The sequence below is a fragment of the Salvia miltiorrhiza genome, chromosome 1 (genome assembly GCF_028751815.1).
Source record: "Salvia miltiorrhiza cultivar Shanhuang (shh) chromosome 1, IMPLAD_Smil_shh, whole genome shotgun sequence".
NCBI classification, from domain to species: Eukaryota; Viridiplantae; Streptophyta; class Magnoliopsida; order Lamiales; family Lamiaceae; genus Salvia; species Salvia miltiorrhiza.
Genome location: NC_080387.1, coordinates 71,883,033 through 71,902,549, shown reverse-complemented (window position 1 = coordinate 71,902,549; position 19,517 = coordinate 71,883,033). Strand labels below are relative to the sequence as shown.

General features: G+C 37.2%; 5 protein-coding genes across 8 annotated transcripts; 2 read left to right on the top strand and 3 right to left on the bottom strand.

Annotated features, from left to right (window-relative positions):
* Nucleotides 1–1,948: 1,948 nt before the first annotated feature.
* LOC131005839 (uncharacterized) lies at nt 1,949–3,741 on the bottom strand. The gene is made up of 3 exons (XM_057932938.1): nt 3,108–3,741; nt 2,761–2,986; nt 1,949–2,655 (listed from the first exon to the last, which is right to left on the bottom strand). Exons 1-3 carry the CDS (start codon nt 3,630–3,632, stop codon nt 2,195–2,197), a joined length of 1,212 nt encoding a protein of 403 aa, XP_057788921.1. The 5' UTR covers nt 3,633–3,741; the 3' UTR covers nt 1,949–2,194.
* A 122-nt stretch (nt 3,742–3,863) lies between these two features.
* On the top strand, nt 3,864–6,622 carry LOC131005837 (uncharacterized). Of its 2 annotated transcripts, XM_057932937.1 has the most exons (5): nt 3,864–4,128; nt 4,358–4,440; nt 4,904–5,464; nt 5,586–5,811; nt 5,917–6,622. In XM_057932937.1, the coding sequence occupies exons 3-5, from the start codon at nt 4,940–4,942 to the stop codon at nt 6,375–6,377; spliced, it is 1,212 nt and encodes a 403-aa protein (XP_057788920.1). In that variant the 5' UTR covers nt 3,864–4,128; nt 4,358–4,440; nt 4,904–4,939; the 3' UTR covers nt 6,378–6,622. The 2 variants fall into 2 exon arrangements, with proteins under 2 accessions (XP_057788920.1, XP_057788919.1); XM_057932936.1 differs by lacking the exons at nt 3,864–4,128; nt 4,358–4,440 and having other exon boundaries at nt 4,465–5,464; nt 5,917–6,621.
* Nucleotides 6,623–9,135: 2,513 nt separating this feature from the next.
* On the bottom strand, nt 9,136–11,117 carry LOC131005836 (uncharacterized). 2 transcript variants are annotated; one of them, XM_057932934.1, is made up of 3 exons: nt 10,653–11,117; nt 9,945–10,309; nt 9,136–9,875 (listed from the first exon to the last, which is right to left on the bottom strand). In XM_057932934.1, the coding sequence occupies exons 1-3, from the start codon at nt 10,675–10,677 to the stop codon at nt 9,309–9,311; spliced, it is 957 nt and encodes a 318-aa protein (XP_057788917.1). In that variant the 5' UTR covers nt 10,678–11,117; the 3' UTR covers nt 9,136–9,308. The 2 variants fall into 2 exon arrangements, with proteins under 2 accessions (XP_057788917.1, XP_057788918.1); XM_057932935.1 differs by having other exon boundaries at nt 9,945–10,297.
* A 1,488-nt stretch (nt 11,118–12,605) lies between these two features.
* LOC131005835 (uncharacterized) lies at nt 12,606–13,740 on the top strand. Its single transcript, XM_057932933.1, has one exon. It carries the CDS (start codon nt 12,866–12,868, stop codon nt 13,445–13,447), a length of 582 nt encoding a protein of 193 aa, XP_057788916.1. The 5' UTR covers nt 12,606–12,865; the 3' UTR covers nt 13,448–13,740.
* Nucleotides 13,741–14,594: 854 nt separating this feature from the next.
* Nucleotides 14,595–19,191, bottom strand: LOC131005833 (26S proteasome non-ATPase regulatory subunit 7 homolog A). 2 transcript variants are annotated; one of them, XM_057932931.1, is made up of 10 exons: nt 18,623–19,191; nt 17,530–17,622; nt 17,363–17,444; nt 16,669–16,765; nt 16,436–16,511; nt 16,189–16,247; nt 15,965–16,087; nt 15,701–15,758; nt 15,527–15,612; nt 14,595–15,064 (listed from the first exon to the last, which is right to left on the bottom strand). In XM_057932931.1, the coding sequence occupies exons 1-10, from the start codon at nt 18,807–18,809 to the stop codon at nt 14,993–14,995; spliced, it is 933 nt and encodes a 310-aa protein (XP_057788914.1). In that variant the 5' UTR covers nt 18,810–19,191; the 3' UTR covers nt 14,595–14,992. The 2 variants fall into 2 exon arrangements, with proteins under 2 accessions (XP_057788914.1, XP_057788913.1); XM_057932930.1 differs by having other exon boundaries at nt 14,595–15,612; nt 18,623–18,917.
* Nucleotides 19,192–19,517: the final 326 nt, after the last annotated feature.

Below are 19,517 nucleotides of genomic sequence, written 5' to 3'. Positions count from 1 at the left end.
ACAACTTTCGCACGGCTTGGCTTGGCCTATGTGCAGCAGATGGGTTCACCTCCTCATCAGGCGATGAAGAGATTATTTGCAGAGTGTGGCTGATTGTTGGGTTCGGCGAGTCACTGATGAGTATGACCGTGTTCGACGGCTCTTTCTTGATGTCAGTCTTTCCGAAGAGCAAGCACATAGTGTAATACTCCGGCTCTCCCTCACGCAAGTACGCTCCAGCGAAGAAGTTCTCCTATAACACACAGATGACATAACCTTGACAACTTTGCTATGAAAGACATATTGCTCAACTTAAATGAAAAAACTATAGCAAAATCACCGTTTTACCGTGATTATTGTCTCCCATACTTCACTTGCTGCCACAATCTCATTGCTCTCAAGGACCCAGCGAGTTTGTTTTGTACGCGTCAGCTTCTTGAAGGTATTGTACCTCTTCTCGAGGAACTCCATACGTTTTTTTACTTCCGAAAGACTCAAGCTTTTCTCGAATTTTTTGTTGATGGCGATCATGGCGGTAGTAAGCGCATGCATAGACTGATACGCCGGGATGGGGAAGCACTCGTCCTCCATCTGAAGGACACGACGGAGTAGCAACTCATCCATAGCAGATTCCCATTTGAGGTTGTAGAAAAACAAATATTGGCTAGGTACATCTGATAACTTCATTTTCACACACTATTTTTTTTTTTTGGGTTTGTTTATGTGTAATTTCCAACTGCATAAGTGATGGATTTAAATAGATAATTTGTATAGAAGGTATCTTGGTGAGGGTTGGACATGGTTAATTACGGGTAGGTGAATACGAATTCAATTTAGTGCAGCTTTCTTTTGGACTCAAAAGTTACAAGATTTGGCGGTGCAGGTGCATTGATGATATTTCAGAACTTGATTAAAATGGGTGAGTAGATACATATGAGTTTAGGATTAATTGCTTTGATTGACACATAACCACTTTTAGAAGATGAGATATTCTAATGAAGTTATCTAATAAAATAAATGCAGCATGCGAAAAAAAGAACAAAAAAAAAGAACAAAAGTAGCAGGTGGAAATCTATATCTATATATGAAAACACAATTTGTGGCAATTTTGAAATAAATTCAACAATTGAAGGCAATAATAGAAGTTAATAAAAATGGGAGAGGAGGGAGAATAAGAAGAAAATGTTTAATATCAAAAAAATTTAATTAACATAACTTATTTGTTATAATTTATTTTAAATTATTTTTATCATAATTTTTAATTTAAAACGTATATTGAATATTTTTTTATGAATAAAAAAATATATAATATAAAGATATTATATAGACTAGAGCACTTTCAAAAGAATGTTGTTTTACTCTGCAGCTTTATATAGAACCAAATAAGATCATCTACCAATAAAATATTATTTCACCATTCATAAGTTTAAAAGTAAAATATTATTTCAACCTAATTTAGATTTAACCATTCATAAGTTTAATTTAGATCTCTTTAATGTTAAAATATATGTTTAAAATTTCAATTTGTATTAATTCTAATATAAATTTGTAGATAAATAATTAGTTGTCTGTATACAAATATTACAATTTCTAAATACATAAACATATTCGTTTTATTTTGTTTTTCTCACTTATATTATGTATATATATAGATTTTCTTATATTCTGTAACTAAGCCAAGCTCAGACGCAGATCAGCTGTTTTCACTACATATCCACAAGCCAAAACAAAAGTAATAATCCCAATTTCAAACTACAAAAAAAAGGCTTTTGTTTTTCTAAATACATAGCCATGAGCCAAATTAGATAATCATCCCAGCACTTACTACAACAAAAAGAAAAGCCATAGTCGGCTATGCCTGTAGAGTGTAAGAAAGACCAAAAAACAGTGAACTTTACTCCAACAATTTAATTTTCAAGTCTGAAGCACTCATATCACCATACAAATAAACACAATTCTCCAACAAGTTTAAATCAACGCTAGTTCAATCATAAAAAAGAAGTCTCATGATCACAATAAACTACAACCTATAGTTTTCAAAACTAGCATTACATAAGTAGGAAACACGTTTTTTTACTAGATATTGCTGCCACATTATCTGTGCTAGGAAACACAAAATGAGAAATTTTGCTGCCACACAAAATGATACTAGATATTACAAAATGAAATAATCAAAGAAGTAGTAAGTCTTTATCAGCCACATGCACAACCAAACTTAAGTTGATACTAGATATTGCTGCCACATTATCTGTGCTAAATTGTCCCTTGCCGCGTTCCACTCCGGTGAAGGCTCAACGCCATCGATGTATTCCTCATTATCAGATTCAGTATCCGCAGTTTCCACATATTGATTGTCAAACTGCTGCTCTATTGGATCTACAGGCATGTTAGTCCTTATGAAATTGTTGATGACAAAACATGCCATGATCAATCGATTTTGAACCTTGACAGGGTAGTAGGAGGTGCTTCGGAGAATGCCCCATCTCATTTTCATGATACCAAAGGCACGTTCAATTGCGTTACGCGCCTTTGCATGGCGCAAATTGAAAAGTTCTCGGGCGTTTTGTGGTCTAGCAGCAAGAGGGCCCCATTCTTTGAGATGATATCTAACGCTTTTGTACGGTGCCAAAAAGCCTTCACAATTTGCGTAGCCGTTATCGCACAGGTAGTAATTGCCTACGAGCACATACAATTTAACAAAAAGAGAATTAATAAAATAAATTTCACAATTAATGCAGCTTGAATTAACCGTTTGTAATGATAACTAGTCTCTTTGATTACCTTTAGGTACTCTGAACCCATGAACCCTCGTGAGTGCATCGCGCAAGACTCTAGAATCCGCGGCGGAACCTTCCCATCCAGGGAGAACGTACACAAACTGTAGGTGTCGATCGCACACCGCCAATGTGTTAGTTGCAATCTGTCCCTTCCGGGTTCTATATCGCGGTTTATCCTTGTTTCGCACCATAACATCGATGTAGGTGCCATCCAGTGCCCCTAAGCAGCCCTGACAACGTAATGACAAAAGAGTGCATTAACAATTCACTCAATTGGCAGTAGAATGTAAAATGAGATTGAATCATGTGCAAAGTAAATAAAAAAAAATATACATAAACTATATAGTTTACCTTAAACCATCCCCATCTAGAATCTATGCACTCTTCATCGACCGGCTTTGGTTTAACGAGAAGTAGCACGTGTAAAGACAAGATAGCTTTCAAGACAACGTGTACGTAGTGTGATACTGTCTGCCCGGAACGCCAAAAATTGAACCTAACCACGCGGTTTTTTTTATGATGGGCTAGGACCGACAGGAACATGGCTACTTGTTCCTCTACGGTAACGAACCTGCCATTCCTCATGCCTGCCAGTTGCCGTAATAATTGGCACAACCGACCGAATGTGTTGCGATCCATTCTTAAATTAACTATGCAGTCAACATCACTAAAATTTACCATCCTATCTAAGTGCTTAATTTGATCAGGCATACGCTGTATCAAAGCAAATGGTTCAACCGTTGAACTACGTTTCCTCTTGCGGGACCTAACTGTGGCTACATGATGGACAACTACGGCCAGTTGCGACATAAGATTAAGCAGTATTTCTTCAACCATGGAATACACGTATGCTCTTAAACGACATTGTGATTGCATTTTGACGAACACACACTACACAGAGCCCAGTAACTACTGCAACACAAAGAAGGGATGCCTCACTAAACAAGTTTCCAGTTTGTGCAGCCATATACACAACAACATTGAAATCATAAAAAATGCATTTAGCAACTCAGGGGGTGTTTGAGTGGGCATTTAATGCACTATTGCTTATTATACCAGCCCATTTTATGTGTTTGATATATTTATTTCAGATCATGGAGGGCCCGCTATTTTGCCAAAGCCCGTCCCACAATTCACTGTTCCTTCGCGAAAATAGAACCAGCGTCTACCATCGGTTCCATTTCCATGGATTCTACAGTAATCACTACTATTTTCGATGATTACAAATTTGCCCTCCAAACTCATTTCAAAAAATAAATTCATTCCCTCTTCAAGACACATCTCATTCTCTATCTACTTTTTTTTTAGCGCTAAAGTGTTGAGGTCGTCTTCTACACGACGGACTACCGCCAGATATCAGCCCAAGCTGCAGGTATTCCAATAATTTCGATTAGCTTCCTGTAGAGTCAGGTGCGAATTGGTGTTTCTTCGTGCAAATTCGGCGATTTCATTTTTCACCCAGCACACACGCATTTATCTAGGGTTTTTTTACATACCAATTTTATTGCAAACAAAGAAGGGGTTACCCGATTTTGATATAATTGGGTTTTAAATGTGACTGCGATTTATTTTGAATTCAATTTGCTGTTGGTTTTCGGCAGGAATTCCATCCTACGTATAATCTTTCTCGTGTCTGTGAACCCAATTCCAGATTTGTGGTTTACTGATTGAATTTACTCGTCAGGTAAGTCGAAATGGTGCTCACCGTTCGTTAACTGGGTGAGCAAACTGAAAATTTGTTTTTCCATCATTTACTTGTAAATAACATGAATTTGTTGCTCCTTTCTGGCATTTGAGAGTGTTGTTGAATGATTTGTGAAGTTTTCCTATCGATAATTGTGAAGTTACCATCTGAAGTCAAGGATTTGAGTATGGAGGGCATGTATGTTTAACAGAATTTTTTTTCATAGAGGTTATGCTACATTTATATAATATTTGGCGATGCTTGTGCTGGTGCAATGTGTAATGTTCAACGATACAGTTTTGGTGGCTTGTTGAATCGTGATTATGTTGGTGTTGGTTGATATGTTGTGATAGTGTAGTATGCTGAGTTGCTAAATGCATTTTTTATGATTTCAATGTTGTTGTGTATATGGCTGCACAAACTGGAAACTTGTTTAGTGAGGCATCCCTTCTTTGTGTTGCAGTAGTTACTGGGCTCTGTGTAGTGTGTGTTCGTCAAAATGCAATCACAATGTCGTTTAAGAGCATACGTGTATTCCATGGTTGAAGAAATACTGCTTAATCTTATGTCGCAACTGGCCGTAGTTGTCCATCATGTAGCCACAGTTAGGTCCCGCAAGAGGAAACGTAGTTCAACGGTTGAACCATTTGCTTTGATACAGCGTATGCCTGATCAAATTAAGCACTTAGATAGGATGGTAAATTTTAGTGATGTTGACTGCATAGTTAATTTAAGAATGGATCGCAACACATTCGGTCGGTTGTGCCAATTATTACGGCAACTGGCAGGCATGAGGAATGGCAGGTTCGTTACCGTAGAGGAACAAGTAGCCATGTTCCTGTCGGTCCTAGCCCATCATAAAAAAAACCGCGTGGTTAGGTTCAATTTTTGGCGTTCCGGGCAGACAGTATCACACTACGTACACGTTGTCTTGAAAGCTATCTTGTCTTTACACGTGCTACTTCTCGTTAAACCAAAGCCGGTCGATGAAGAGTGCATAGATTCTAGATGGGGATGGTTTAAGGTAAACTATATAGTTTATGTATATTTTTTTTTATTTACTTTGCACATGATTCAATCTCATTTTACATTCTACTGCCAATTGAGTGAATTGTTAATGCACTCTTTTGTCATTACGTTGTCAGGGCTGCTTAGGGGCACTGGATGGCACCTACATCGATGTTATGGTGCGAAACAAGGATAAACCGCGATATAGAACCCGGAAGGGACAGATTGCAACTAACACATTGGCGGTGTGCGATCGACACCTACAGTTTGTGTACGTTCTCCCTGGATGGGAAGGTTCCGCCGCGGATTCTAGAGTCTTGCGCGATGCACTCACGAGGGTTCATGGGTTCAGAGTACCTAAAGGTAATCAAAGAGACTAGTTATCATTACAAACGGTTAATTCAAGCTGCATTAATTGTGAAATTTATTTTATTAATTCTCTTTTTGTTAAATTGTATGTGCTCGTAGGCAATTACTACCTGTGCGATAACGGCTACGCAAATTGTGAAGGCTTTTTGGCACCGTACAAAAGCGTTAGATATCATCTCAAAGAATGGGGCCCTCTTGCTGCTAGACCACAAAACGCCCGAGAACTTTTCAATTTGCGCCATGCAAAGGCGCGTAACGCAATTGAACGTGCCTTTGGTATCATGAAAATGAGATGGGGCATTCTCCGAAGCACCTCCTACTACCCTGTCAAGGTTCAAAATCGATTGATCATGGCATGTTTTGTCATCAACAATTTCATAAGGACTAACATGCCTGTAGATCCAATAGAGCAGCAGTTTGACAATCAATATGTGGAAACTGCGGATACTGAATCTGATAATGAGGAATACATCGATGGCGTTGAGCCTTCACCGGAGTGGAACGCGGCAAGGGACAATTTAGCACAGATAATGTGGCAGCAATATCTAGTATCAACTTAAGTTTGGTTGTGCATGTGGCTGATAAAGACTTACTACTTCTTTGATTATTTCATTTTGTAATATCTAGTATCATTTTGTGTGGCAGCAAAATTTCTCATTTTGTGTTTCCTAGCACAGATAATGTGGCAGCAATATCTAGTAAAAAAACGTGTTTCCTACTTATGTAATGCTAGTTTTGAAAACTATAGGTTGTAGTTTATTGTGATCATGAGACTTCTTTTTTATGATTGAACTAGCGTTGATTTAAACTTGTTGGAGAATTGTGTTTATTTGTATGGTGATATGAGTGCTTCAGACTTGAAAATTAAATTGTTGGAGTAAAGTTCACTGTTTTTTGGTCTTTCTTACACTCTACAGGCATAGCCGACTATGGCTTTTCTTTTTGTTGTAGTAAGTGCTGGGATGATTATCTAATTTGGCTCATGGCTATGTATTTAGAAAAACAAAAGCCTTTTTTTTGTAGTTTGAAATTGGGATTATTACTTTTGTTTTGGCTTGTGGATATGTAGTGAAAACAGCTGATCTGCGTCTGAGCTTGGCTTAGTTACAGAATATAAGAAAATCTATATATATACATAATATAAGTGAGAAAAACAAAATAAAACGAATATGTTTATGTATTTAGAAATTGTAATATTTGTATACAGACAACTAATTATTTATCTACAAATTTATATTAGAATTAATACAAATTGAAATTTTAAACATATATTTTAACATTAAAGAGATCTAAATTAAACTTATGAATGGTTAAATCTAAATTAGGTTGAAATAATATTTTACTTTTAAACTTATGAATGGTGAAATAATATTTTATTGGTAGATGATCTTATTTGGTTCTATATAAAGCTGCAGAGTAAAACAACATTCTTTTGAAAGTGCTCTAGTCTATATAATATCTTTATATTATATATTTTTTTATTCATAAAAAAATATTCAATATACGTTTTAAATTAAAAATTATGATAAAAATAATTTAAAATAAATTATAACAAATAAGTTATGTTAATTAAATTTTTTTGATATTAAACATTTTCTTCTTATTCTCCCTCCTCTCCCATTTTTATTAACTTCTATTATTGCCTTCAATTGTTGAATTTATTTCAAAATTGCCACAAATTGTGTTTTCATATATAGATATAGATTTCCACCTGCTACTTTTGTTCTTTTTTTTTGTTCTTTTTTTCGCATGCTGCATTTATTTTATTAGATAACTTCATTAGAATATCTCATCTTCTAAAAGTGGTTATGTGTCAATCAAAGCAATTAATCCTAAACTCATATGTATCTACTCACCCATTTTAATCAAGTTCTGAAATATCATCAATGCACCTGCACCGCCAAATCTTGTAACTTTTGAGTCCAAAAGAAAGCTGCACTAAATTGAATTCGTATTCACCTACCCGTAATTAACCATGTCCAACCCTCACCAAGATACCTTCTATACAAATTATCTATTTAAATCCATCACTTATGCAGTTGGAAATTACACATAAACAAACCCAAAAAAAAAAAATAGTGTGTGAAAATGAAGTTATCAGATGTACCTAGCCAATATTTGTTTTTCTACAACCTCAAATGGGAATCTGCTATGGATGAGTTGCTACTCCGTCGTGTCCTTCAGATGGAGGACGAGTGCTTCCCCATCCCGGCGTATCAGTCTATGCATGCGCTTACTACCGCCATGATCGCCATCAACAAAAAATTCGAGAAAAGCTTGAGTCTTTCGGAAGTAAAAAAACGTATGGAGTTCCTCGAGAAGAGGTACAATACCTTCAAGAAGCTGACGCGTACAAAACAAACTCGCTGGGTCCTTGAGAGCAATGAGATTGTGGCAGCAAGTGAAGTATGGGAGACAATAATCACGGTAAAACGGTGATTTTGCTATAGTTTTTTCATTTAAGTTGAGCAATATGTCTTTCATAGCAAAGTTGTCAAGGTTATGTCATCTGTGTGTTATAGGAGAACTTCTTCGCTGGAGCGTACTTGCGTGAGGGAGAGCCGGAGTATTACACTATGTGCTTGCTCTTCGGAAAGACTGACATCAAGAAAGAGCCGTCGAACACGGTCATACTCATCAGTGACTCGCCGAACCCAACAATCAGCCACACTCTGCAAATAATCTCTTCATCGCCTGATGAGGAGGTGAACCCATCTGCTGCACATAGGCCAAGCCAAGCCGTGCGAAAGTTGTTTGCCGACGATGCTATGTCGTGCGTTGCCCCTATGCCAACAGTCGACAATGTCAGCTCAAACCCACGTCCAAAACTTGTTTCCAAGATGCCGCCGACTGGTTGGCGCAAGCGCCGTGGTGGCAAGACAACCAACGTCGAAGAAAGCTCTTGCGCGTCCTCGAGTCCACGTAAGTAAATTGAACCCTCTGATGGTGGTGTTATATGGTAGTGTTAAGATAGTTTTTGTGTGTGTGAAACCTCTATGACTATGAAAATAACTCCACCTGAATGTCTATTTTAGGATGCAGCAAAATGTGTTTAGTTCTTGCTGTTTAATCCTTATCTTTTGTATGCTTTTGTTGTTCATTTGGCATAGTTCTTGAAGCCATGAACAATCATGTATATATATGGTTATGAAATCTACTGTGTACTATGATTTGAATGTGAAAATATTGAATCGAAAGAAGATATAGCTAACCTAACAATTGCAATCATAAGAGATACATTTCATTAATACCAAAACTCCTCTACGGTGCCAAAAATACCAAACCACAAAGTAATATATATATATATATGGCATCATAGATAATATGGTACGCTCGAGATATATGGCATCTTACAAAAGGTCGATCAACACAAATAGAGGATATCCTAAAATGAGTCACAAGAGCTGTTACGTAGTCTTCATACTTGCTATAGGTTTAGCTGCACAAAAGGGATATTAACATAAACTACTTTGCCAAATTATAATTTGAACCTAGTTTAACTTCGACTCCAGCAGATACGCAACATACTGGGCCTTAGCATCCTCCGGCAGCCCGATAAATATCTCAAGACGCTGCACCTTATCAGCCAACATTTCGCACACTTCGAACTTCTCCTTCGTGGACAATCCAGATATAGCCCCAAGTTTCTCAAATACGGTCTGCCGAGCTTGCCCAAGGTCAAATTCATAACCGATGCGAGTTACAAGGTCCCCGAGCCTCAGTCCAGTGTCGCGACCAATTTCACCAAGCACATCACACAATCTATCAAACTCATCAGGCGACTTGCGTTTCTTCTTGGAACCACCTCCCTTGTTGCATTTTTTCTCAGTCTGGCAAACACTGACCTCTGCCTCGTCGGTTGGAACCTCCTCATCAGCTGAATTGAAATATGCCCCACGGTCCTCCTGCGCAATATTTTCAGCAGTGTACATGTCATGAACAGCTTCCATTAGATCTTCGGCTTGAACTCCATTGGCCCTATCTTTCCCAAATATCTCCTTCCAGTCATCGAGCATGGGCCAGCTCTTAAATCGCATGTTCAGAGCATTTTTATCTTTCTGCACGCAAAGGAGACATCAACATACATTTCATTCATATATGGAATGTAGTGTCACGAAGACAAATACCTTGACAATTAGCTCCCATTGGTCGTTGTCGCAGTCGATCATGAAGGTGCCTTTGTGATTGAAGCCTACACCGCTGACATCAAGCATCCCTAAGAGGGAGTTGTAAGATTTTTTCCAAGAACTGATCTTTGAGTTAATGTGGGGCATGCCTTTGATGTCACTATCTGGAAATTCCTTACGGATTGACTCCTCAAGCTTGGTCAGATAGCCGCCCCTAAAGCCATTGTCTGCCTTCCAGCATTGAGCAACGATTTCCTTCAACGATGCCAGCAATATCTCCTCTTCCCTTTTCGACCAGCTACGACGGGTCTTGTCCGTCTTACTTACCCTGCCTCGGCAACCTTCGGTGCTCCCTGCTTGCATATCTTAAACCACAGTTAGTGAGCATACCATTAAAACATGTGCAGTTGCATAATAAAATCGACCCAAGCTTGCAAATGGTGAGGGCACAAAAAGAGGCTGTCGGGGCTCAAACACGCTGTACACTCAATCATTTTTTTTATCCACAGATACAACATCATATGATTCATATCGAAAAATTCCAGATTATTCACAGAATAAGGAGAAATCTATAAAGACGACCCAACAACTACCAATAGGTAAGCAAAACTCTAGACACGAAGGCGTCATATACAAAGAAATTGCTCCATAAAGCATAGGTAACCTCAAGATATCGTAACAAAATTTCCCTTGTACACCCGAACTAACCTTGTTGCCCCGCATTGCTTGCCATGGATGTGTCGAGCAGACGAAAAATCCCTACCCCGATAAGCAGCGACAAGTGCCCAAAATCCCTACCCCGATAAGCAGCGACAAATGCCCCGTTGCAGATTTTTCTTCTCCGTTATTCAACTTGGCGCCAAGGTCTGTGTTGCCTTGATGAGCAGTGAATGAAAAATGGGGGGAATTCCTATTTAACAAAGAAAAATGGGGCGAATTTTGCCGCTATAATGACCTAGTGAGATGTGAGGGTATTTCAGTATTTTACAAATGGAATTTAAGGGCAAAATAGGGCATTCAAATTATAGTGTTGGTTGTAATGGAGGCTACCAATCAGCCGAGTTGGTATTTCGATAATTAACGTTGCATATCAAACATATATGACCAGCATCATATCAATGCCTCTAACCTGCAAATTAATCCTATTTTTAGCAACATTGACTAAACCTAACCACCTACTCAAACACCCCCTTAAGCTTCTAAACAGCTTATAAATTAGTTAATAACTATTTCAAAGAGCTACTAAATACTACTCCCTCCGTCTCACAAAAACGTGAGCAGTTTGCCATTTTGGGGCGTCACATAAAAACATGAACATTTCTATTTTGGTACTCTAACTCACCACAATTCCTTTATTTTTCATCTCTACTTTTTATAAAATGGAACTCCTTTTTCACTCAGAATATACTTTTATTTAGCATTTCTTAAAATTCGTGACACTTACAAATGTTCACGTTTTTATGAGACAGAGGGAGTAGTTTACAAACTAGTACTATTTTTAAAAAGCGTTTAAGCTCGTTCAAAATATCCTCTAAATCAAGCCCTTCTCACAATTTTAGTTATTTATATTTAATATTTTACTCCCTCTCCTCCTGTCCACAAAAAATTAATAATTTTTTGTCATCTTGAGAGCACTCACAACGCCTACACGATAGCCCCTACACGATAGCGCTATCGTGTAAGTGTGCTATCGTGTAACCGTTGCGAGAGCACCTTACACGAGGGCTACACGTTCTATCGTGTAGCCCATTTTCTCTATAGTGTAAGGCGCGTGTGATGCACGCGTCTATTAAAAAAAAATCAAATTTGATCGTTGGCTGCCTCGTTTTGCGTGATTTTGACATTTCAAATTTTTTTTTTCCTTTTTCTTCTATTTATTCTTCTTCTTCCTCATTTTTTCCCTACACCCTCACTTCTTCTTCTTCATCTTCTTCATCTTCTTCCTTTCTTCCTCTCTCTACACCCCATGGATCCACACAACCCAAATTACTATGACCTAAATTGGTGCCCCGATCTATCCGACGATTATCATCCCGATTTATCGGGGTGTAACTTGGGGGATGCTCCTCAGTCCGGCGAGGAGATGCCTTCGGCAGCCCATAGTGCCGCCAAACCGAAGAAAGGCAGCCGGAGGAAAGAAGTCGCCCACAAGATCCGCCAAACCGAATAAATGCTCAAGCATCGTGGTCTTATCTAGACTAGGAGTTTAATTTATGTAATTTATATTATGTTTTTAATTTTTTTTAATGTAATTTTTAGGTTTTTTATTTTAATGAAATTTTAATTATTAGTCAAATGTGTTATTTAAATTTGAGCAATTAAATTTAAGTAAAAAAACATAAAAATCAAAACTAATTCTATCATGTAAGCTATCATGTAATCCCACTGCAACATCTTTACACCATGTGGTCCCCCCATCATAAAGTAGGCTATCATATAAGCTATCTTGTAACCCCATTGCGGATGCTATGAGATATGCACAAAAATTAGTCTATTTTCATTTTTAGAAACTATTTATCATGTGTTGGACCCTATTTTCTTCGCACAGTATAATTAATTATCATTATAAACACTGTTTTTTAAGTGAGACTATTTTTCCGTTCATAATACAATAATCATTTTTATTAAGATTCGAAACGTTTTTTACTATAATTATTTTTTGTGGACGGAGGGAATAATTCATTCAGGTCTTGCCATCTAAACAGAACCTATAACAACAAAAAAGCCAAAAAAAAAAAACAAAGAAAAACAAAGTACTAATTGATTAAAATATCCCCAATAAGAAAAAGCAGTGGATCTTGACAATGAGCACGGACTCGGTTGCTAACTCATCAAGCATCCGAGTTAACCCAGGCATCTCTATCTAATTATTCCAATCTTTTCTTAAATCTATCACAGTTTCTCTACATCCATTTGCAAAGATGAGAAGAAGAAAAATCGGGAATTTGAAGCTGAAGAGCCCAGTGAAACTGGTGTGCACGATCGTCACCGTTTCATTCATAATCACACAGATCTTCACTGCGGTTAAGCTCAGAGGCATACCTCGATCGGCAATTGCTTCAACCAAAACAGAATCCCCCGCCAAACGCGCGAGAATCGGCGAGTTCGGGGAAACGGTGATTAAGTTGTTACCTGAGGATCTGGCGTTCACGCTCTTCCTGCCGTCGGAGGAGGCGATTCGGCGCGATCTGAGGCTGAACCGGAACGATAGCGATGCCTACGCGGTGCTGACGCGGGTGCTGGGGTTCTCGTCGGTGCCGAGGTGGATTTGGACCGCCGATTTGGAGCGCGGAGGGCGGAGAAGCTACGATTCGATATCTGGATTGAGTTTGTCCGTGGGGAAGGATTCGAACGGAAATGTGGTGGTGAATGGGGTGGTTTCAGAGGTGGTGGATTTGAGAATCGGGAAAACTGTAGTGCATGTGATGGATGGGGTTGTGATGGATGCGGAGTTTGAGCAATCGGTGCGCCCTGAATCTGATGATGATGATGAATTCGATTAGTTTTTCTGTTTGCTTCGAAGTTGTTGCAGGGTGTGACCATTGCTCATCAATCCGGTGCTCTTGCCGAGGAAGACTGCCGGAGTCGCCGCCGGCCAAGGCCGCGAAATCACCTAAGAAAGCTGCTGCTTAGTTTTAGGCAGATTGAGTTCAGCAAATTTGATCAATTGGTATGTGATTTTTGGCAGGAAAAAAAAAATGGAGGTTGTAATTATATAGTGCTATTAATTTTGATTCATTTGCAAGGTTTAGTTTTTATTGGGTTTATATAATAAATACTTCGTCTCTTATGAAAATTTATTTTTTCTATTTTCGTGCTTTCACAAAAATTGTAGTTTTTTTTATTGTTATTTGTATTCATTTGTAAAATTTTTTTTTTTTCTTTTTTTAGAAACTATATCTCATATTTTAAATACTAAAACAATTATTATTTAACACATCAACTATAATGATCACTTTCTCCGCATAATTTTGATAAGTTCATTTTTCACTAGAATTTTTGTGGATGGAGGGAGTTTAAATTTAATTTCGGTGTGAAGAATAAGGATGCAATTATTAAATAAAATAATTTAACTATTCATAGCCCAAAATTAAATTGGACCTCACGGGTGGGTTTGGGCTGGGCCTATTATTTTTCACAATACTCAATTTTCTGATTTTTAAAACGGAATTTACAATTATAGTAATGGAGTTTTACACCAAACTTATCAAATCCCAAATTTTTAAAATTACAAAAATAGCAGAATTTGCCAAATAACAACAAATAAATAAAAATGAAAGCCTTGGCTTTTGTTACTATCCAAAAGATGTACTACTTGTTAGGTTATTTCTAGGGAACCAAAAGGTGAGCAAAACACCCGAAATTCGAATATCCGAATCGAACAAACTAAACTTTAAAAATAAATAAATCCAAAATCTAAATTATATTTATAATATACATTTATTTTGAATACTTGGATTTCTTTGTGCATTTTCTAAATTTACAATTCAAATCAGATTTAGTCATAATAAAGTTGCCGCATTTTAGGATCAATTTGAATTAGGCAAAAATTCAAACCAAAATCCAAATACTCACACCTATTATTTCACTATCTAATTTATATCGCTGTAACTGCATATGGTGGCATCTTAACAAAGTGAGAGTATTGTCTTACCATAACAAAATGAATTACTTAAGCTCTTAAAACTGACATGTTCAGTCATTCCTAGAGCAAAAATAAAAAATAAAAAACGCGACATTCCTTTTGTTAAGGTGCATCAATGGTTCAACCAAATGGTTTGCTAAAAGAGAACTAATTACTATCTTAGTACATATAAAGTAAGGGTGGTAAGAGAGAGAGAGAGAGACTATACGAATATTGTTACGAATCTAGACGACTCTGGATTTTCAAAATTCACGCAATATTGAGGCAGAAACCAAATACGAATATTGAAGACTAGCTCGAACTTGAGAGGACGCTTCCCGTTGGCAAAATGTGTCTGAGATCTCCAAGTATCCAGGAATCGAAAATCACGCAAAAGCAAACTCCCCAAAAGAGATCTCCATCTTCAGCTACCAGCAGCAGTAGGCACAGCAACTGGCTTCGAGTCTTCCGCCTTTTCATGTTCTTTGTTAAGCATCTGCAATAAGTTTTCCAAAATGTCACCAACAAAGAACAAAGTATTTCAAGCCACAAGCCTATCTGTGCCTGTTTCAGCAGCTCAGGAACATAGCTAAAACAAACTTTCATGTGGCTCGTTGATTCATAGAATAACATATACGTAACCGTGGTATTTTCTCAACTATTCGTTTTAGTGAATTTGCCTAACGCATAATAGTTCCTACATAAAGGAGCAGGTGTTGTTATAATGATACATTTAATAGCATAGACGAAAAGAAGTATGGGCCCTAAATATTTTCAGAAAGTTTACTTCTAAATAATATCTCAATACATGCTTTAACTTTGTACGGTACGCTATCACAGAAAAAATCACTATGGTCAAGTATACGTTTAGAAGTTCAGAGAAATCTGATAGTCTATTCATTGTTAACAAGGTTAAAACTGCATCATAATAAAACAAGACATGTGAAGAACATCTTACCTTATTGTTTATTAAATTGTGGAGAGCAATCACACTTCTGATAAGCGATGACAGATATATGACCAGCATCATGTCATTCGTTTTCACTGTAAACATTACAGAGATCAGAAGCTACAATAGAAAAAACTTGTCAATGAAGTAAATAAACAAACAACTGACGCCCATCTGTTTTACCTGCAAAAGCCTTTACTAGTTCAGACACGTTTAGGTTGGGGAGAAGGTTGAATACATCCTGCAGTTATTTGGAAGCATTTCAAGTTGAGGTGATAATTTTGGTTATATAATGAAGCAGAAAAAATTTAATGGTTTGTATTCGTATATATTTTGGCATTGACAGCTTGGGGGCTAATGAACCATAATAGATGAATGATTCATCCATATTACGAACTGACAATCTGATGTAATAATAAGCTACAGAGATTAATGGAAAATCCATACCTGAAGATGGTAGAGGATTTCATGGTTCAAAGGGAGCTTCCCTTCAATAACCAGATCAAGATAACTTCGAATCTCTTTCAGTCGTGCATCCAAACCCTTCAAAGCAGCAAGTTTTCCAGTCACCTGCACAAGATAGTGATAAACATGCTTATTGCTCCAATTTGTTCAAGAAAACAAATGAATATCATCAGGATACTAAAAGGCTTCAAGGGCAAAAATAGAACCTCTGTAGCAAGGGTGCTGATAGTTGTGTCTTTCACATCTCTTAACAAGTGTTCCACTCCTATACAAAGACAATAGAAAGCATTAGCATTTTGAATAGGAGAGAGGTGAACAAAAACCTGAATATCTGATCTCCATCACAAGCGATAGTAAAGGTAGGAGGTAGTTGGAAGTAAAGCATCCCACAAAAATGGAGCAGCAAAAGCAAGAAACAAAATAAAAGGCAAGTTTATCTTGAGGTATGCATACCAATTTCTTCAACTTCATGGGCAGCGATTTCTGAAGGAACATGAACGAAGACTTTTTGGCTTTTCTGAGTGGCATTCTGCAAGAATATCCAAACTATTAGATGAGATCCACTCATATCATCAAAATAAAGTTGAATTCTGTCTTTGTGATCTTCATTTTCCTTTCCTGTCAGGGCTAGTGGTGGAAGCTATGCCTGGATGTGTCAATAAACACGCAACACCATTTTGTCATACCTCTTTAACTTCCTCAACAGCATAATATGCTTTTGTAGGTATCCCAAGCTCTTTCGGCTGAACATCAATGATCACCAGTACAGGAGTGGGAACATAGCTGCAACAAGAATTAACAGAAAGTCATCAAGCGTAAGGAGGTGCTAAATAACAAAGACATAAATTACAAAATGACGTTCACATGGAGATGTAGGAAAAACCACATAATCTTAAATGAGCTGAAAACATAGATGAGCTAGATGGGGAGTTCTCTTTTCAATTTTATTTAAACAAGCCTAAAAGAGGACCAACAAAAATGAACGGGGAAAGCAGAAGGATATGACAGTCACAATACATACTGTGTGGAGCTAATGATATGGAACAAAAATAAGTTTCACATACAGGTAGTAAAATAAATTTCCATATGTTTCCGTCTCTGTACGAAACAAAAGAAACATTTCACAAGAGAGGGCGGTAGAATACATTCCCTATGTGTTTTTAAAGACTAATAGTACCAAGTCAACAAAATAAACCTCAAGGCATGATTCCACATTAATTGAAAGCCAACTTACCAATCAAAATTACTCACAATAATTTTTTTATTCTTTACTGCTAGCAACAGTACTAATAAACAATGACGTGAATCAGAAACTGCCTAGCAGCTCACCAATGACAGATAATAGAACAAATTCATTCTGAACTGAGAAAGAAATCTTACTCATTGAAAAGACCATGAATATTTAGGTCATTCTCCTTCAGTTTTGGGCCAGTGCTATACCAACCAACAACATGCTCCTTGGCTGACAGAAGCAATATATACATAAGCTTGGAATTGAACAAGCAAATCTTGTTAATCAGAATCTAGAGTCTTGGAATATCACGTACCATTTATTCTTCTGAACATGGAAAACATTGATTCATGGTAATTATGATCAAGAAACCAAATGCTAGGGTCCCTGTCATCTTCTTCAAAAGGAACTGTTTATACCAGGCAAATATATTAGTCAAAGCCTAAAAGAAAAATGTGGAGTCAACCTCAAGAAATTATATACAAGAGCTAGTATTCTGGTATGTAATACACATAGGACATAGGAGATTGAGAGGCCAGATATTATATAACAGCTGATAACATAAAATCCTATCTAGAGAAAAAACTAAAAAGAAACAAATAAAATAAAAGCATTTCTAAAATGTGGCTCATATTAGCAAAGTACACATGAAATAAAGTCGAAGCACCACTGAAGAAAAGTGTAGTAAGATGTTGCACTCAATAGTAAACATTAGAGATAGATATGCACTCAATAGCAATAAAATTTGAAACAATGAGTTACCCATGGCAATAGAGCTAAAATGGACTCCTAGAACTTGTCAAGCTGTATGCCATCTAGCTATATACAGAAAATTGGTACATAACAAGCAGGTTGGCCATCAACAAGTAATACACATTGAATCAAGGACCAACAACTATTAGGTATCTCTCTTATAATCCGCTTTCCATTCTACTTCAATACAAATTAATAGATCAAAACACTCAAAACATAATAAATTAACTACCTCTAGCAACCCTAAAAGATCCTACCTAGCGAACAATTCAAGATCACAACACAAATTAAGCGCCATTTTTCATTTCACGCCTCCACGCAGTCAAACATTGAAAATTTCAAAGCAATCATCATCTAAATTGTATCTCCAGTCCAAATCAGACACTATTTTCAGTGCAATTCAAACTCCTTACCCTCAACTACTCTAATGAGATCTCCTACTGATTTACAGGATACCTAACTCCAGAACACAAAAATTGAACCGAATCCCCCCGCACCCCAAAACGGAACCAAACACGGCATAAGAAACTATATTCTCTTTTCCTACAAGCAGGTCCTCGCATACAACCGCGCAATAACAATTTGAAATGAACTTTTAGAAAAAAATATTTGTAAAAGAATTTGATGAAAACAAAACAGAAAGAAGAAAGACCGACCGGCGTAGCTGTTGGTGACGTCAACGGTGCCCTTATACGAGCTCCCGAGTAGAACACCGACGACGCGCTTCCTGGTGTCACGCGCCACCCGATTGTAGTGATCGACGATGCTGAGCAGCACCAGCGGGTGCACCACCACCTTGTCGATCGGCCGCGCCGAAATCTGCTGTGATTTTATCACGTCCATTTCGCTCCAATTTCTACCTCGCGGTTGCTTGAGCTGGGGTTTTGCTTTGGGACGAAAGGGGAATTCGGTCTTCCTCAATTTCTCTTTCTATTTATTCCCAATAAATAAAATAAATTAAATTACTATTTTTAAATGGGTGTGTGTTAAATATTTCTCGAGATGGGCCTGGTAGATAGTGGGCCTTAATCCGTAATGGGCTCACCTGGTGAAGCAGTATGTAACTATATATCACATGGGAATTTATACCTTCATTTTTGTTTTTGTTTTTTACAACCCTAAACATTAGTTAAAGGTTAATAATACTTTATAACCTTTCAAATATACAAAAAGAAAATGCTCACATTTAAAATATTTACGAATATAGATGCAAAAAAAAATTAAACAAAATCCAACACTCAAAAAGTTTATGCTCTAGTAGTGTTATATTTTACGGATTGGATTGAATTGGATTGGGTCGGACTAGATTAAATATTTTGGCCCAACTACGGACCAAATTGGGCTACCCACTCCAAATTTTTGTACTTAAGTATTTAGCCAGCTGGAATAGAAAGTATGCAGCCCTAAACGACTATAGTATGATACAACGAAATACAATTTAATTGACAAGACGTTTTTCTCATAATCATTAGATCGAGATTCGAGTTGTTAGAAGGGAAATGAGAAATTACCTAGTGAACCAAAGTTTCGGGTTATTATTATTATTATTAT

What these genes read in the sequence shown, in the direction of transcription:
- LOC131005839 (XM_057932938.1), bottom strand. Translation starts at nt 3,632, where the DNA reads ATGCAATCACAATGTCGTTTAAGAGCATACGTGTATTCCATGGTTGAA. An exon ending in CTAGATGGGGATGGTTTAAG is followed by an intron (nt 2,987 to 3,107) that starts GTAAACTATATA and finishes TTACGTTGTCAG; the next exon opens with GGCTGCTTAGGGGCACTGGA. An exon ending in TGGGTTCAGAGTACCTAAAG is followed by an intron (nt 2,656 to 2,760) that starts GTAATCAAAGAG and finishes ATGTGCTCGTAG; the next exon opens with GCAATTACTACCTGTGCGAT.
- LOC131005837 (XM_057932937.1), top strand. Translation starts at nt 4,940, where the DNA reads ATGCAATCACAATGTCGTTTAAGAGCATACGTGTATTCCATGGTTGAA. An exon ending in CTAGATGGGGATGGTTTAAG is followed by an intron (nt 5,465 to 5,585) that starts GTAAACTATATA and finishes TTACGTTGTCAG; the next exon opens with GGCTGCTTAGGGGCACTGGA. An exon ending in TGGGTTCAGAGTACCTAAAG is followed by an intron (nt 5,812 to 5,916) that starts GTAATCAAAGAG and finishes ATGTGCTCGTAG; the next exon opens with GCAATTACTACCTGTGCGAT.
- LOC131005836 (XM_057932934.1), bottom strand. Translation starts at nt 10,677, where the DNA reads ATGGCAAGCAATGCGGGGCAACAAG. An exon ending in AAGCAATGCGGGGCAACAAG is followed by an intron (nt 10,310 to 10,652) that starts GTTAGTTCGGGT and finishes CTGTGGTTTAAG; the next exon opens with ATATGCAAGCAGGGAGCACC. An exon ending in AATGGGAGCTAATTGTCAAG is followed by an intron (nt 9,876 to 9,944) that starts GTATTTGTCTTC and finishes CTTTGCGTGCAG; the next exon opens with AAAGATAAAAATGCTCTGAA.
- LOC131005835 (XM_057932933.1), top strand. Translation starts at nt 12,866, where the DNA reads ATGAGAAGAAGAAAAATCGGGAATTTGAAGCTGAAGAGCCCAGTGAAA.
- LOC131005833 (XM_057932930.1), bottom strand. Translation starts at nt 18,809, where the DNA reads ATGGACGTGATAAAATCACAGCAGATTTCGGCGCGGCCGATCGACAAG. An exon ending in ATTCATGGTCTTTTCAATGA is followed by an intron (nt 16,766 to 17,362) that starts GTAAGATTTCTT and finishes TTCTTGTTGCAG; the next exon opens with CTATGTTCCCACTCCTGTAC. An exon ending in TCAGCACCCTTGCTACAGAG is followed by an intron (nt 16,088 to 16,188) that starts GTTCTATTTTTG and finishes TATCTTGTGCAG; the next exon opens with GTGACTGGAAAACTTGCTGC.